This window comes from Eulemur rufifrons, chromosome 2, assembly GCF_041146395.1.
Source record: "Eulemur rufifrons isolate Redbay chromosome 2, OSU_ERuf_1, whole genome shotgun sequence".
NCBI lineage: Eukaryota > Metazoa > Chordata > Mammalia > Primates > Lemuridae > Eulemur > Eulemur rufifrons.
Window position 1 is genome coordinate 124,597,126 of NC_090984.1, and position 17,302 is coordinate 124,614,427.

General features: G+C 47.3%; 2 protein-coding genes across 4 annotated transcripts in view; one reads left to right on the plus strand and one right to left on the minus strand.

The window, feature by feature from the left end:
• Nucleotides 1-428: 428 nt before the first annotated feature.
• Nucleotides 429-3,677, minus strand: BAG5 (BAG cochaperone 5). The gene is made up of 2 exons (XM_069465321.1): nucleotides 3,647-3,677; nucleotides 429-2,160 (listed from the first exon to the last, which is right to left on the minus strand). The coding sequence occupies exon 2, from the start codon at nucleotides 2,130-2,132 to the stop codon at nucleotides 789-791; it is 1,344 nt and encodes a 447-aa protein (XP_069321422.1). The 5' UTR covers nucleotides 2,133-2,160; nucleotides 3,647-3,677; the 3' UTR covers nucleotides 429-788.
• A 348-nt stretch (nucleotides 3,678-4,025) lies between these two features.
• Nucleotides 4,026-17,302, plus strand: part of COA8 (cytochrome c oxidase assembly factor 8) — a 30,262-nt gene continuing 16,985 nt past the window's right edge. For 2 of the 3 annotated variants that reach the window (XM_069490505.1, XM_069490520.1), the window contains exon 1: nucleotides 4,026-4,158. In XM_069490505.1, coding sequence (XP_069346606.1) covers nucleotides 4,036-4,158 — 123 coding nt within the window. In that variant the 5' untranslated portion in view covers nucleotides 4,026-4,035. Of the gene's footprint in view, nucleotides 4,168-17,302 lie in introns of all 3 variants that reach the window. The other variant, XM_069490513.1, reaches the window with a different exon arrangement.

Genomic DNA, 17,302 nt, shown 5'->3' on the forward strand with positions numbered 1-17,302 from the left:
TTTTATAAACAAAAACAACAATTCGAAGGTATTTAATAGCTGGTACTTTATCCCTTCTCTTCAATGTAATCTCAAGGGATTTTTGGCTGTTCGTTTTCATAATTTTCTTATGTTGCACACAAAAACAAGATTCCCCCCTTTAAAATGCAGAGTATGGGAGAAATACGTGGTTTTTCAAACAAAAAATGTTTATAAAAGAACAGATGGTCCAAATAAACAAAAAAAAAAATCCACCCCATTAAACTGGGTGGGACTAATAAGGCTTTACAAGCGGAAAAAAAAAAAAAACCAACCTCTTCTGCTTTATTTAGCACAATAAAACATATCATTTTACTACTTCTGTGTTTGGATCTTACTCCTATTTCACCCAAATTTTCCCCTTTCTCATAATTTTTCTAGTACTATGTAAGGTTATGTCTATTTCTAGATCCTGAAATATCTGCATTTTAATGCTTACACAACCCATTTAATTACAAAAGCTGCCTCTATTTCATCTTCTGATTAAAAACGCAAAAAAATAAAATAAAAAGGACAAACCAAACAAACCACACCACATCATACAGATAATGATCCAAATGGAAAAGTTAATGTGCTGTAATGATATTTGTTTTGAAACATCAAAAGCAGCAGAGATACTGAATATAATTTGCTTAAATCATAAATACTGAGATTGCAATATGCATGTATAAATCACATGTAGGCTCAATGAACCGAAAGCTCTCTATAAATACATAGAAGCATATATAAAGTGCAAAACAAGCAATATCAAACATGAGATCTCTGGTATTTTAGTACTCCCATTCATCGGATTTCAAGTCGAGATAGCTGAGAATGTTCTGGGCCAGCTTCACCGCCTGTTTCCTGGCAGCCTTACACTTCTCTTCTCCCTGTGGATCCACAGCATCCAGCGCCAGCAGCTGCTTGGTGAGCAGCTCTTCCAGCCGGATGTAGTTCTTATCGGTTCGATTTCCATCAAACGAAAGAACTTCTCCCTGGATCTCGGACAAGTTTCCGAGGACATTCCAGACTGCTTTATGCGATGGGTGCTCCTCACAAGCAAAAAACTTTCTTTTCTCAAGGGCCTCCTTCAAGTCAATGTATGTGATCAGGGTTTGCACCTCGATCACCGCTCTCCTCCTGGCTTCCCGGATGCAGGGGTTTTTTTCTAGACTTACCTCGTCCAACTGTCCAATCAAACCCTGCAATTCTGTCTTGGAGCTCAGGTACAATTCTGGAGGATTTTGTGCTTGGAGAAGTTCATTTTTTATTTCTCTCATTCTCTTGAGGACCTTTTCTATCTTTAAAATGGAATGATTCTGTCCCAGGTCAAATGCTTTGGTAGTATCTGCTTCCTCTTCCAAATCCAAATATTTCAATAATTTGTTGATATCTTCTACTACCTCCCTTCGATAATTTCTGATTTCTGTACGCCCGCACACATCTAAAGCATCCAGATCTGCAATCAGCCCTGACAGCACACAAGACAAATGCCTGCAAGTCTCATTATTGTTCACTCCCATCAGAAGTGCTATCAGAGTGCCTCTGGCCTTGTTCACTTCACACATCACAGAGTTTATTTTGGCCACAGAAGGATGCACATCCTCAGAGAGTGGCAGGGAAGGCTGCTTTTTCATGCAGTCTTCAAGAATCTCTTGCACTGCACAGATTTTGGTTAAAGTGTGATACCTTGCTTTCCGCAAGGAAATCTTCCCCCCGGTTTTAACATGCGTCAGCCTCAGAATGACATCCTGGATGCCTTCTTCAAATTCATCGGGTACGCAGTTGCCTCCACTATAAAATGGCACGATTTTGTCTCTCACGAGGGACTGGGCTTCCTTAAAAATGTTCTGTATTTCAATCCGGTGTGGGTGGTTTGCGTTCTGCTCCAACTCTTTGAGAAGACGCTCCGTCTCCTGTGCTGCCCTCTTCCTAGCTTGCTGAATGTCTCCTTTCCCTTCAGTATCTACAGAGTCTATTTCAAACAGTTGTTTTGTTAGAATCCTCTCCAGTTTCTTGTAATTCTTGTCATCTGACAGACCACTGAAGCCAACTACTTGCTGTTCTATACTTTTTACTTCCTTTTGGATTTCCTGAAGCCTACTAATAGAAGGATGTTGGTTTCCCATATCCATACTTTTGTAGTGTTCAGTTTCACAAGCACTAAAAGATGACAAAAATGATAATTTATTACAGCATAAAGTCTCTGCAGAATGCTAGTCGTATATTAATTCATTCTACAATCTTCATTTTTTAAAGATATACTTTATAAAAGAGCTTGTCCTTATTGCAATCCCAAAGACAGGCACACCCCAGTAAATAAAGGATGACTTATCATCCCTCTCCGGAAAATAACCTAAACGTAAGAACAGACGGCAGTTACTGCAATGTGGAGTATGAGCTGGAGCTCTGGGCCTGGGAATTTCAAGTTTCTTCAACTATAAAAGAGAGCAGCATATGGTTTCATAAGAGGTTGAACAGTCACTTTAGAAACTGCACAAATACTAATACCGGAATGTTTTAACGCTGTAAACTATTTTTTGGAACCAGCAGGGAACCTCTGTGGAAGGCAAAACGTTAACTCTTCTACCCTGCCAAATAGACACGCCTGGTTTCCAGAAAAAATAACTCTAAGCAAGAGAAACTGAAGCCACTGAAACAAGTACCACTGGTTCCCAGGTTCTAAGCCCTCTCCATCTGTGTGGTCTTTACTCCCATCAGCCTGCATTTCTACATTGCTCTCCGCCTTTGTGCACTTCTCCACCCGACCCCTCAGCTCTTCACACGTGTTCCCCGCAGCTGTGTCTCTGCAGAGGCACAGAATTCCACGGGAAAGGAACAGCGACAGGAATTATGTTGAAGGGACCATCTTGGGCTTTCGAGGACTAGCACCTCCCCAGTCCCTACCATGTTCCAAAAATACACACCGCAAAACCATGACAGCTACGAATAGCTCGTTCACTCGCCTCCCATTTAAGAGTCCGAATGGCTTAACGCATCTTTCACTCTCTTGGGTGTCTACCAAGCGGCTCACTCGAGGTGGACAATCAATTGAAACCAATCTCTCGAGGCTGGAGGCCCGCGCAGGGCAGGCTGCCTCAGCTCCTTCCCCCTTCTCGCCCTTCCCTCCCAGCGCTTTACCCAGGAGAAGTCTGAGCTGGTTGCGCTCTTGGTTCCCGTAGTTGAGGTGGCGAGATGGAAGATCAGCCCTTTACGGGGTGCGGCACCGGAGCGGGGCCCCAAGCTGCATCCCTCTCACCCCTCCCGGCTAGGTCTGAAAGGGGCGGCCGGTGAAGGGGCCGGAGGTGGCGGCGGCAGCTACTGGCCGCAGCGGCCGCTCCGGGCGTCTCGGCCCGGGCCCCCGACGCGCCCGCCGGCCCTGACCTCACAATGGGCGCGCGGGGGCGGGGGCGCGGGGCGCCCGGCGGGCAGGGCAGGGCGGGAGCAGAACCGGCCCGCCCGGGGTAGCCGGGCGAGGACGGAGGAAGCCCGGCCGCGCCGGATCCGCGGGTGGGGACGGCGCCGAGTCCGGCCCGGCCCCACCAGTGCGCAAAGGCCGCGAGAGGTGGGCGCGGGGGAGGGGCAGTCCCGCGGGGACTCGCGCCCGCCCCCCGGCGAGTGGAGAAGACCCCGCGCCTGCAGCGCTCACCTGTACCGCCCGCGCCATGGGGCACCCCGCAGCCTCCACGACTGCCGCAGCTCTCCGCCTCGTCCCGGCCCGGCAGCCCCGCCCTTGGGCCGAACACCGCACACCCCGGGAAAAACCTCAGCCGGCGTCCGCGCCTCGCCACCCACCGCGCCGTGCCGCGCCGCGTCAGCCGCTGTCCCCCATAAGGCAGCCGGGAATGGCGCGACCGGAGAGTGGCCGCCAAAGTCCGCCGCGCCGGCCCGCCGCCCCCGCAGCCCGTCACGCCTCGGGGAAAACGCACAGTCGGCCGCGCAGCTCCTGTCCCTCGGGCTTTGCGACTCTGCCGTAAGGCAGCCCCTCGCGCTGTCGCGACTCGGCCGTGCGCCGCGGAAGCCGGCGGGTGTGAGGTCATGGCTGCCCTGCGGCGCGGGAGGAAGACCCTTCTCCCACCTGTCTGCCGCGCCTTCGCTGGCCGCCGCTGTCAGCTTGCCCCGGAGCGAGGTGCCGAGCGCAGGGATGCGGCACCGAGGCGGGTAAGTGGGGTGCCTGTGGAGGTTGGCCTGCAGGGGTGACTGCAAGGGGAGACACCCCCGGTTCTGCACACCCGCCACGGGCCCGTCCCCAAGTGCTCCAGGTTGAGGGGCGCCCGGACATGCTGTCCGGAGCCGTCCCGCGGCCCCGAAGGTTCCTGTGTCAGTCCCCTTGGTCCGATGGAACCAAGGTGCCACCGCCACTCCGGGGGCTGTTGACAGAACTTTTGAGCATAAGAGAGTCAGCTAGTGAGTTTGTACGTACCTCATTTATTTTCGAAGATCACTGGTTCTTATATTTAAAGAGTTCTTGACGTAGACAGCGTGTATATTTTTCATTTTGGTTTCGCTGAGACTATTAGTCGTTTTCTTCAGACGATGGCCAACTTTACCATCCTAGGACTTCACGTTGAATGGTTCTCGTTTGCAAACTGTGTGTGTATACATGCATGTTACTGGTCAGAGATCCACAGAGAACGTTTGTGGTAACAAAGAATGGCAAGCAGTTTTTAATAAATTGCTCTACTCGGCCAGGTGCTCTGGCTCACGCCTGTAATCCGAGCACTTTGGGAGGCTGAGACAGGAGGATCGCTTGAGCCCAGGAGTTAGAGGTTGCAGTGAGCTCTGATTGGGCCACTGCACTCCAGGCTGGACAATAGAGTGAGACCTCGTCTCTTGGGGGGAAGAATTGCACTTCTTAGGCCGGGCGCGGTGGCTCACGCCTGTAATCCTAGCACTCTGGGAGGCCGAGGTGGGCGGATCGTTTGAGCTCAGGAGTTCGAGACCAGCCTGAGCAAGAGCGAGACCCCATCTCTACTAAAAATAGAAAGAAATTATATGGACAGCTAAATATATATATAGAAAAAATTAGCCGGGTATGGTGGCGCATGTCTGTAGTCCCAGCTACTCGGGAGGCTGAGACAGGAGGATCGCTTGAGCTCAGGAGTTTGAGGTTGCTGTGAGCTAGGCTGACGCCACGGCACTCACTCTAGCCTGGGCAACAGAGTGAGACTCTGTCTCAAAAAAAAAAAAAAAAAAGAAGAATTGCACTTCTTTTGGGAAGGATGTTTTGTTTAAGGGAGGCCTAGGCCTTGATTCCATCTGTCAGAAGCAAATGTTGACAACTGCGCAGTGCGGAATGGCTTGCAGATAAAATACTTAAGCAAAGCACACAAATATTAACACTTCATTTACCAATGGGCTAATGAGGGAGGCTAGAAAGCTTGGTTTAAACAATAATTAAAGCAGGATGAAAAAGAGCCAATTAAGAATTGCAAAATACTCCCACCTGTAGCTTTTCATTTCTTTTGGGCTGTGGTTATTTGCACACTTTTATAAATGTGGCTCCGAAGTTCTGTCTAGTTTATAGTTTAGACAAAGAATTACCAGGACAGCTTGTCACCCAGACCCCAGCTGCTGGCTCAGTTCCCTGTTACAGTGGCCACAGCCTTGACTTCTAAGAATTCCTGGAACATAGAAATCCATTCAGCATCTCAGGCTTTGGGCAGAAAAATACAACAGGTATCTGAAAATGCTCTGGAAGGGCTAACTGGAAATCAACCAAGAACTTTCCCCAGGGTGAGGATTTTCCTTAGCTTATTTTGTGAACTAGTGCTGGAAAAAAGAACAGCACCTAAATAAGGATTTCTCCATTGCTGTACAGACTTTTTGTTAAAGTAAAATGAGTCTTACTGTGGATCTGATCCTCAAGATGAGACTTCTCTCCCTTTTGTAGTCCAAGTGGTAAGTAAGCCTGTGCTGCACACCTGTTTGACTGCCCATACCTGTTGAAGGGGATGATTGTGATGATGATCCTGGCCCATGAGTCAGAACTTGCTCAGTGCTGGCATTTCCATGTGGTTTTTTTTTTTTTTTTTTTTTTTTTTTAAGGATCTGAATGCCCTATTACGCTAAATGTTGGATAGAACATAAGAGAACAGTTTTTACCTCAGGGCAATTTGTATTTCCTGTATGTTAGGTACCATCTTTGTGCTTCCTGAGTGCATGGCTGTTTGTCCAGGTAATTAAATTTTTGTGGCACAGAGAGATTGTTGTCTTTTGGGCTTTGAATGTAAACATCAGCTCTTGAAAGTAACAGGTTGTTTTCCTTATCTAAATAGATATTACGGTTTAATCCTGTATGTCTAGCTTACTCTCCATATTTTTCATGAATTCTTTGTCCTTCACTTAAGGAGACCTGCTTTCAGTACCTACGTAATTTATTCCTGTCTTGTCTCTGATCTCTGGGTACCAGCTGTTACTTTGTTAATTGGCAGATAAAATAGGATACCAGTTTCTTGTTTTTAGAGACAGGATCTTACTTTGTTGCCCAAGCTGCTCTCTTACTCCTGGTCTCAAGTGAGTATACCAATTTTTTTTTTTAATAAATTTTAAAAATCCAGATAATTTCTTTCTATTTTTAGTAGAGACAGGGTCTCGCTCTTGCTCAGGCTGGTCTCGAACTCCTGACCTTGAGCGATCCACCTGCCTCGGCCTCCCAGAGTGCTAGGATTACAGGCGTGAGCCACCACGCCCGGCCAGTATACCAATTTTTAATAGAAAAATATTATATAACTTAAGAGTCAGGCACTACTCTTCCTTCCAAACCCAACTTTAAAACTCCGCTTTTAAATTAAATGTTCCCTTGCCACATCATGTCATGAGGCTTGTATATATGGAATGTACATATTATAGCTCCTATATAAAGAGGATAATAAATTAAAATTTTCCGTCAAGTGCAGTGGCAACTCTGTAGTCCTGCCTACTAGGGAGGCTGAGGCAGGAGGAGTCCTTGAGCTCAGGAGTTCAAGGCTAACCTGGCCAACATAGTGAGACCCCATCTATAAAATTTTTTTCTTTTTTTGCAAGGCAAGAGAAATGAAGTTTATTAAGGAAGGACAAGATAGGTTTACAGAGCAAGAGCAAGACATAGGTTTATAGAGTAAGAGCAAAATATGTTCACCATAGAACGGTGAATGGGCTCTTGTAATAAAAAGGCCTAAAAAATTTTTTTTTCTTCTAGTAATTTTTGGATGAAAAAGAACAAAGAAACAGTCCCTCCCCGTGGAGAGGTAATATTTACAAATAACAAATAATGGAACTACTGGTCCTGTGTTTTGCTTACATTTTCATTAAGGAGAATGATTTTTAAATTCCAAAGTGTGGATTCAGAATAAGCATCATAAGGAAGAAGGTAAAACTCAAGATAAATGAATAACTGGTAAGAGATCTGAGTTTTAGAATTTTAGAATTTTAAAACCAACATGGGTATTCTAATATTTAAGTAGGCCGGATGCCATGGCTCACGCCTGTAATCCTTGTACTCTGGGAGGCCAAGGCTTTTACTCAGGAGTTCCAGACTAGCCTGAGCAAGAGCGAGGATCCTGTCTCTACCAAAAATAGAAAAAATTAGCCGGGTGTGGTGGCACATACCTGTAGTCCCAGCTACTCAGAAGGCTGAGGCAGCAGGAGCCCTTGAGCCCAGGAGTTGGAGGTTGTAGTGAGCTGTGATGAAGCCACTGTACTCTAACCAGGCAGCAGAGCGAGAGTCTGTCTCCAAAAAAAAAAAAAAAAAGAAAAGAAAAATGGGGGGCTTTCAATACATTGTTGGAAAAAATAAAAGTTGAGTGGGAGGACTTTTCAAAGCATGTGGTTTAACTCTATTATTCTATCGGTGAGGAAATTGGGGCCCAGAGAGGTAAAGTGACGTGCCTGGTGCTATACGCAGGGTCAGCAGGACTGAACCTCCCTCTTCCCACTCCCGGTTCCATGTCCTGATGTTGTCTAATGATTTTCGTCATTGATTGAAATGATGACATGAATTTCCGTTTACTCTGTTAATGGGAAGAATTACATTGATTTATTGATTTCCTTTTTCCTGTGGTTACTTATGGAAATTTGAAGACATGTCCAAAGATAGAAGAATATTATGAAGCCCCGTGTCTCCAACTCCTGTTCCACAGTGATCCACTCATGGCTGTTTATTTCATCTTTACCCCCATTCAGTCCCTCCTTCCAAATTATTTTGTGGCAAATACCAGACATCATATTTCAGTATGTTTCTTTAAAAGATACGGATCTTTTTTTTAAACATAAACACAATACCATTTTCACACATTAAAAAACATTATAATAATTCCTTAATTTTCAGCAAATGTCTAATCAGTAATTTCTTGATTGTCCTGGAAATGTCCTAAATGTTTTCTTTTACATTTGTATCAGGATCCAAAGAAGGTCTGCACACTACAATTGATTGATACGCTTTTAGTTCCTTTTTTAAAAAGAATTATATATTTTTTTGTTTCTTCCTTCCTTTCTTTCTTTTTTTTTTTTAAGAGAGGAAGTCTTGCTAGGTTGCCCAGGCTGAACTTGAACTCCTGGGCTCAAGCAATCCTCCTACGTCAGCCTCCTAAGTAGTTGGGACTGTAGACACATACCACCATGACTGGCTCTTTTAGTTTTTTTGTTTGTCTCCCTCCATGGTCCAGGCTGGAGTGTGGCGGCAGGATCACAGCTCACTGTATCCTCAAACTCCTGGGCTCAAGAGATCCTCCTTCCTCAGCCCCCAAAGTGCTGGGATGACAGGCGTGAGCCACTGCATCTGACCTCTTTTAGCTGTTTTTTAATCCAAAGGTTCTGCCTCTACCATGTCCCTTTTATTTGGAGAGGGGATCATGTGTCCTTTAGAACTTCCCACAGTCTGCATGTCGTTAGTTACATCTCCATGGTTTAATGTAACATGTTCCTCTGACCTCTGTTTTCTGTAACTTGACACTCACATTCTAGAGCCTTGACCACATTGAGATTTAACTTTTTTGGGGGGGTCCTTCTGGGGAGACTGCTTTATTACTGGTGTGTTCTTTCATCAGGATTGGGTGATTTTCTGATTAAACCACTTTGTACTCCTGCTGTAAACCCAGCTTGGTCCCGATGGATTATTGTTCTGTGTATTACTGAATTCGGTTTGCTCATTTGTCTAGCATCTGCTGTTTGTGAGACTGGCCTTTAATTTTCCTCCTTGGTGCTATCCCCCAAATTTTGGTGTCTAAGTCACTTTCAGCCTCAGAAATCAGCTGTAGCACGTACCTTCTCTTTCTGTTCTGGGGATTGTTTATTAAGGTTTGACTTCTTCTATGATTGGTAGAACCTGCTGGAGTCATTTGGGCCTGAGTTTTCATAAGAACAAGCCATTTTTAGCCTCGTCTTCCTCTGGCCTAGAGGTCTAGAGTTACTAAGCTGGCAGATAAGGGTAACGCCTAGCGTGTTGAGTTAAGCAGGATGTCCGACAAAGCTGCTCGTGCGTTTCTGAAAACCGTGCCCTGTAAGATGTTGCAGGAAACCTTTGTCTAAGGGTCGTTGTTTCCTGCGCAGGCTCTTCCATGAGGTGCCAGGGACACAGAAATAAATGTGTATTTGCACACACACAAAGTTGACTATACAGGCAGGAACACATGCTCTACATGGTAACACACGTATCTCCAGTGTCTGCAGACGGCCAGGAGGGAAACCCAGGCTAACGCTCACTGAAGTGCTGCATCTGCCTAGGCCTTCAGTGCTGTGCCAGGTACGCTCAACTCAAGAGACTTTACAGGGAATTTAGCAAGGTTGCAGCTCTAGGCCGGTCACTTGTGGATGGCCGGGTGGCCCTCACTCGTGAGAGGACCTGGGTGGGACAAGGCCACAGATAGCCATGTGTAGCCAACACTGAGGTGCAGGCACCTGTTGGCGGTGCAAAGAGACCATTGATAAGCACCTTAAAGATACTGAAAATAATTAACACGTTCCTAGCCAGTGAGTGCAGGCTCCTGTTGTGGTCATTCTGGTGTAGGGTCAACTGTTCCCCTGGCCTGGGTGCCCTCCCGTGCAACTGGCATTCCTGAATTTAGGAGACCCTTTTTATTGATTTTCTAGTATTAAACCAACTTTGCATTGGATTCTCCTGATAGGTACCCTGTCGTATATGGCTGAATTGGGTTTGCCGATTTGTCTAGCATCTGTGCAGAATAGAGGGCAGGGGACCCCGACCCTCAGTAAGGTAAAGGCTTTGATTCCTGTGACCTGAGAGACCAAAGTAGACTCCCCTTTATCAACTAAGACGGCCCCTAGGCCCAGCTGGCATGGCAGATTTCTAAATTCCTTTAGCTAAACTCCCTACCAGCAGAGGCTGTTAACTTTGATTTGTAACCCAGACCACTACAGCTCTAACTGCATGGAGGACCAGCCATACAAACTCTTTTCTGGTAAACAATTGCAGACCTTAAGCCAGTTTCAGCCAGCTCATAGAGACTATACACAAACCATCTTTGTGTCCTGTAGTTCACCTTTTGACTTAAGGAGCCAATTCCACCTCATTTTAATGCCAAACCCCACCCCAAAGTGAACATGGGATGCATGTTACATATATGTTTACGTATTATGTATGGGCTGGCTCCCCTCGTAAATATTTGAATATATATAGCTTTTCCCCCAATCCTGCTAAATATGTATTAATATGATACTGGCCCTGTGAGGCATAAAAACCAACCCTCGTTGAAGAGATAGCTCCTTCGGTCCACGGTGGAGACTGTCTCTTCCTGGTTTGCAAACTGATATTGCCAGTAAAGCTCTCCTTTCTATTATTTAGCCATCCTGGTGGTCTTTGGGATGACACGTCTCAGAGGGAGTCGGGAAGCACCCTGACTATGGACCAGGAAGCAAGAACACTAAAACTTGCTAACGTTTTCTCTTTTGTTTCCTCTTTTCACTGTCGGTTTCCCCACCGTGGCTTTGTGTTGTGTAAGGCACTTCGGGGAGGAGGGTGCTGAGGAAACGTCTCAACGTGTCCTGCTCCGAATCCTGGCTGCTGGAAGGAGAGCCCCAGGGTGGGAGTGTGCCGGGAAGCAGGAGGATGGGGTGCCAGGCCTGGCCCGAGAGCCCAGGGAGACGCCCAGTGGGGTCACCCAGCCTGGCACGTTATACTTAGGAGGTTAGCTGCCCGCCCAGAGCCAAAGATGGAAATGTAGTCCGACAAGCCAGAGCAGGCATGTGCCTCCCTCTGTGAAGAGGCCGAGCTGTTAGGCTGCCCCTTGGGAAACTGACCCAGCACGTCTGTCCCAGACTGCAAGGGCCTCGCTCTGCACAGCCACAGGACACCGTGAATCCTGTGCTTGTACTGTAAGAACCTCCGATTACAGCAATTATGCACACTACAAAGGGAGCCTTCCTTCTACTAAAGGACGTCTTCCTCCCCCAGGCCTCTTCTCCTCCCTTTTAAATAGCAGCTCCTTGATGAACAAAGACAGTGTTTGTTTATGGGGCGAGCAGAGCAGCTACTGCTGTGGCATTGCCGCTAAATCCTCAAATTATAATGGCAAACGGAGAACTATTGGAAGATTGGTACACAAGGATTTTGGGTTGTTTTTTATTTTTTGGGACAGTCTCACTGTGTCACCCAGGCTAGAGTGTAGTGGCATCATCATAGCTTACAGCAACCTCAGACTCCTGGGCTCAAGCAATCCTCCTGCCTCAGCCTTCCGATTAGCTGGGACTACAGGTGCACACCCCCATACCCGGCTATTTTTTTGTTCCCTTTTTTTTAGTAGAGATGGTGTTTTGCTGTTGCTCAGGCTGGTCTCCAACTCCTGAGCTCAAGTGATCCTGCCTTGGCCTCCCAGAGTGCTAGGATTACAGGCCTGAGCCACGCGCCCGGCCAGTACACAAGGTTTAATCTGTGAAGCAGTTTATGTAAGTAATAACTAGTACACACACAAAAAAGTAACTGAGCATGCCTGGCACCACTTTGAGCTTGCTTTGTTGTGTGTGGGCAGCTCAAGAAAGCCACTAATTGTTGGATGGCTCCTGTAGCATTTCCTGGTGGGGGTCCTGTAAGAGAGGGTCAGCGCTGGAGGGTGGCACAGGCAGGACACACAGTCAGGGTGCAACCTGCCCCAGGGCTGAGCCGCAGCAGCTCGCGTCTGCTCGGAGTAGGGGGACGAGACACCACCCTGGCTCAGTCCCGAGAGGCAGGCCCTGGGCTGCCTCCACCCGTTGGATCCTTTTGTGGGACTCACCTCAGATTCCATCAATGTCTAAATATCACAGGTGCAAAGGCTTTGAGGGAGAAGTCCATAAACATTTGTGGAAACGTAAGGCTTGTGCTTTAAAACGGAAAATTTTGTGATTGTACATTGGTTTTAGACCCATGGATAACATGTTATAGATCTGTATTATGGTCCTGCCTCCTGCCACTACTTTCTAAAAAAGATTCCTAAATCAGTCTAGTATCAAGTCAGTGTATGTTAACCCTGATGGTGAGTAGTGTAGTTTCAGGCCTTTGTGCCACCAGGGCCCTGTCACTTTCCAGCAAGGAAGGACAAATTCAGTCCCTTCCATGTGCACTTGCCGGCCCTTCATTTGGAACTTTCCACTTTGGTTGTGCCTCCTTTGGCCCAGCTTTGCTTCCCAGTAACACTGAGATAAACTCTCCAGAAATACTAGACAAAAGTGAAAATGATTAAATATGAAAATGTTTTATATGAAAGAGAAAAGAATGAAGAATGAAATAGTCATGATGGGGTGTGACCTGTGTGTGGCTCATTAAGCGGCCTGGATGCACCCAGCTGTGGCTACGTAGAGGTGACAGCTGTGTGCAGACTTCTCTACCTGTTCCCCTCCTGTCCCTCTCTAGGAGCCAGTCCGGCCTGGCCTCCCACGTCCCTGGTGAGCCCTGAGCCCCCTGCTTTCCCACCGTGTGAGGCCTGCCTCCGGGACACCTGGAGCCGTTCTGCTTCTCCATTACACAGTCTTTGAGGGTTTACAGGAAAACCTAGAAAAACTCAAAAACTATCACTAAGGCTGGGCATGGTGGCTCACACCTGTAATCCTAGCACTCTGGGAGGCCGAGGCAGGAGGATCGCTTGAGGTTCAGGAGTTCGAGACCAACCTGAGCAAGAGTGAGCCCCTGTCTCTACCAAAAATAGAAAAAATTAGCCAGGCAACTAAAAACAGAAAAAAAAAAAAAAAAAAAAATTAGCTGGGTGTGGTGGCGCATGCCTGTAGTCCCAGCTAGTGGGGAGGCTGAGGCAGGAGGATCACTTGAGCCCAGGAGTTGGAGGTTGCTGTGAGCTGGGCTGATGCCACGGCACTCTAGCCCGGGCAACACAGTGAGAATCTGTCTCAGAAAAAGAAAAGAAAGAACAGTTAAGGATGTTGAAGTACCCACAATATAAGAGCATGCTTGATGGCAGTGACTCTTGGCTCACTCAGAACTTCTGAATGTTCTGATGCGAATTCATCCATGATTGCCATATCTAGTTAAACTTAGATGTCACCATCAAATAGTCTGTGTGAATTAAGCTTTTTGCAGATGAAGTGGATTTCTGCGCACAAGCACGGAGAAAGTCAGCGGGAACTGGGAAGAACCGTGTCTCTGTTCCCCCAGCAAGTGCTTGTGCCACTGGAGAAGGGACAGACACAGTGTCCCACGTGGGAGAAAGCAGTGTGTGGGCAAGTGCTGTGAGGGGCCACACCTTACCTGGGCTCCAGGAGGACCCAGAGACTTGGTGTTGAAGCTGCGGTCTGTGGAGGATGAGATGAGGGCGGGCTGCAGAGAGAACATAAGCAAAGTCCCCGAGGAGGGAGCGAGCAGGCTGCCGTGTTAGCAACAGAAGGTTCCGGAGGGGAGAGGAGGAAGGGGAGCCACCGGCCTGCCGACCACCATCTGGATGTTAGACTTGCGCCTGAGGGTCATGAGGGTAATTGAAGGTTTTAAGGGAAGGAGCAGGACGGTCGGGTTGGGCATTTGGACAGACTGCTGAGGCTGCGGTGTGGAGAACGGGTAGGTGTGGGGCAGTCTAGGCTGCCCGTCCCAGAATGGTAGTGGGGGCAGCAGGGCTGGCCAGCTCACTCGCCGGGACCCTCGGGCAGCTGTCCCATCCCCTCCCTTGCGGGGAGAAATCCAGGGCGCACTGGATCTCATACGGCTGAGCTGGTGAGGTTTGGTGTGAGGACGCCGGAGTCGTGTGGCTCGGGCCAGGAGCAGACCCCGAGCGGGAATTCTGCAAAGCCGGTGGCGCCAGGCAAGGAGGCCGCCTTTCACCAGGCAGCACCGACTCCCTGTGACCTTCGTCAGCTTTGGCCTCGTGCGTCTTCTGCAGCCCTGAGAGAAAGGAGTCTGGTGAGCACGTTCACAGCAATGGTGCAATAGGCTAACACGAAACGGGCAGGAAGTTTCAGTTCCTGCTTCCTCTGGCCGTCGGAAGATGGAAAAAAGAAAAAGTATCGGAAACAGTAGAACCTACGAATAATCATTGCTGAGAAAATGAGGCTAATCAGAGTTCTTATGGCAAAAACTGTATTTGGTGAGTTTCAGATAGGTTTTCTTTTAAAAATTTTTCGTTACTGTTTTTCTGATATACACATACTTATATTTGCTTGCTTCCAGAAGACTTAAATGTAGGAAATATAATTAAACTTTATTACTTTGATAATTTTGAATGTTGTAGTCAGTTTCATCTATTTCCTCAGAAACATCTTCAGGAAAATTAAAACATTTTAGGCACTAAACAAATGGTGTAAGTTTAGCTCTCTAAAGAGTACAAAAATATAAAACGTGTCTAGTAACCCGGCTGAGGGGTTGTGGAAAGTGTCGTGATGCACTTTTTACAGAAAGAGGCAGTAGGGCGTTGAGGTGACTGCGGTGACGCCGTCCACAGTCGGATCCACACAGGCGGCAGGTGCCAGAGGCCCGCGAGACAGCCCCACCCTGCGGCACGGCCTTCGGTACCTTTTCGGGAATTTAGCTGATAAACAGCCCTTACTAAAAATTAAATTATATAAATATAGTAAAAGCAAAGGTAGTAATGCATAAAACTCACTATTTCCTGTTCATTTTGCTACCGTTCACTGTTGTATTAATGCCTGCGTGGTGGAGATGACCACTGCACGTCTCTTCCCAGCTCCTGCCTCAGTGACACCGCGTTGCTGGCTTGAAGTTGTCCATGGCAGGAGTACTTGAACCATGGAAACTGGCAAATGGTCCAGATCACAGCTTGAGTTACTATCTACAATTATCTATAATTTCTAGTAAAGGAGAAAATGTTAATAATGCAGATTAAATTATAAGGTGTGTTTTGTCTGTTGCTGTTACACCATGAAGAGCTCAAAAATTGAGGCTGGAGAAAATATTCTTATAGTATTCAAAGCTATTACCCAATTCTGTCGGGCGAGTGGCATCTGTTGGCTGTTATCAGGGGTAGAAGCCCGAGCACCTCTGCCCTCTGCATGTTGGTATCAGAGTCGCCAAAGAGAACACGCACAGGTGAGCACTGGCTGGAAGGAGGCTTTGCTCACACAGAGAAGGGACAGAGCAAGACCAGCTTCCGTGGTGAGCATTGGTCTCCGTGGCCAGTGGGTCCCTCCCCAGCCGAGGCAGGGCCATCGGCCTGCAGGCGCTGCTCTTGTGTGGCAGCAGGAGGACCCTGTCCCCTCTGTGCAGTAGTGGGGTTGGCCAGGTGCCCTGTGACGCATGCACTTAGGCAGGACCAAGGAGGACACGCTGAGTCTGAAATGGGAACAGCCTGCCCACACGTGGCGACATGCCCTGCACAGGCCGTGGGACCGTTTATCTTGTGGGAAGGAAGCGTTCCAAGCCCAAGGCCTATTCATAGATGGTGAGCGGGGCTAGGACTTTCTTGTACCGCTGGTGGGAAAACGGTGTGGCAGTTCCTGAAAGGTTCAAGGGTAGAGTTACCATATGACCCAGCAATTCCACTCGTAGGTGTCTACCCAAGAGAATTAAAAACATATGTCCAACCAAAAATGTGTACATGGATGTTCATAGCAACATTATTCATAGTAGCCAAACAGTGGAAACAGCCCAGATGTTCTCAGCTGGTGAAGGATAGACAAAATGCGTTATGTCCACATAATGGAATATCATTCAGCCATAAAAAGAAATTAAATACTAATATAGGCTACAACATGGATGAATCTTGAAAAATGCTAAGTAAAAGAAGCCAGTCACAAAAGACCAAATAATGCATGATTCCATTTATATGAAATGTCTAGAATAGGCAAATCTGGAGCTAGGTTAGTGGCTGCCAGGGTCTAGGGAGGAGGGAAATGGAGTGACTGTTAATGAGTAAGGGGTTTCTTTTTGGGGTGGTGGAAATGTTCTGGGATCAGTGGTAATGGTTACACAGCTCTGAACATACTAAAAACCACTGGGATTGTATACTTTTTAAAGTTTTGGTAGAAGCGGGGTCTTGCTGTGTTGCTCAGGCTGGTCTTGAACTCCTGACCTCAAGCCATCCTCCCACCTCAGCCTCCCAAAGTGCTTGGATTACAGGTGTGCACCATAGCTCCCGGCCTGGATTATATACTTTAAAAAAGCTAATTTTATATTACATGACTATATCTCACTAAATCTGTTATTAAGAATTAAGGAAAGCAGTTGTGATATTCAGTTGGCTAGATGGAATTTATAGGGAAGGGTAGCATATATTTTATTATCAATTTGTAAATTGTGTGCTATACATCCTTGCATCAGTAACAGTGATGATAACAAACATACCCTCGTCCGCTGTTGAACGTTCTCCAGCACGCTGCTGCCCAGGGGCGTCTTGACCAGGCCCCTCACCACTGTCCCCTCGCCGTCTCTCTGTGCCTCTGCCCCTCAGCCCCTGTGGCCACTCTGCCTGGCTGGCAGAGAAGGCTCCTGCTCACAGCCAGAGCAGGCCTGGCCGAGACCTCTCATTCCCATGGCCCTCAGGGCCACAGGCTCCACCACTGCTCTGTAAATGCTGGTCTAATTTATGGAATATTTCACTTTATGATACCTGTCACCAAATCTTTACCTCATTGCTATCGAGCTTATTCTTTGCGGTGATTGGACATTGCCTGTCAATCTTTTTTTCACCCAAATGCTGTAACCTCTTTCACCTAATCTGTCAAGATTCTTTAACAATTTGAATTTTTTTTTTTTTTTTTTTTTTTTTTTTTGAGACAGAGTCTCACTCTTACCTGGGCTAGGGTGCTGTGGCATCAGCCTAGCTCACAGCAACCTCAAACTCCTGGGCTCAAGCAATCCTCCTGCCTCAGCCTCCCAAGTAGCTGGGACTACAGGCGCTTACCAGCACACCAGGCTAATTTTTCTATTTTTAGTAGAGAT

Coding starts and splice junctions, on each gene's coding strand:
- BAG5 (XM_069465321.1), bottom strand. CDS start 2,132: ATGGATATGGGAAACCAACATCCTTCTATTAGTAGGCTTCAGGAAATC.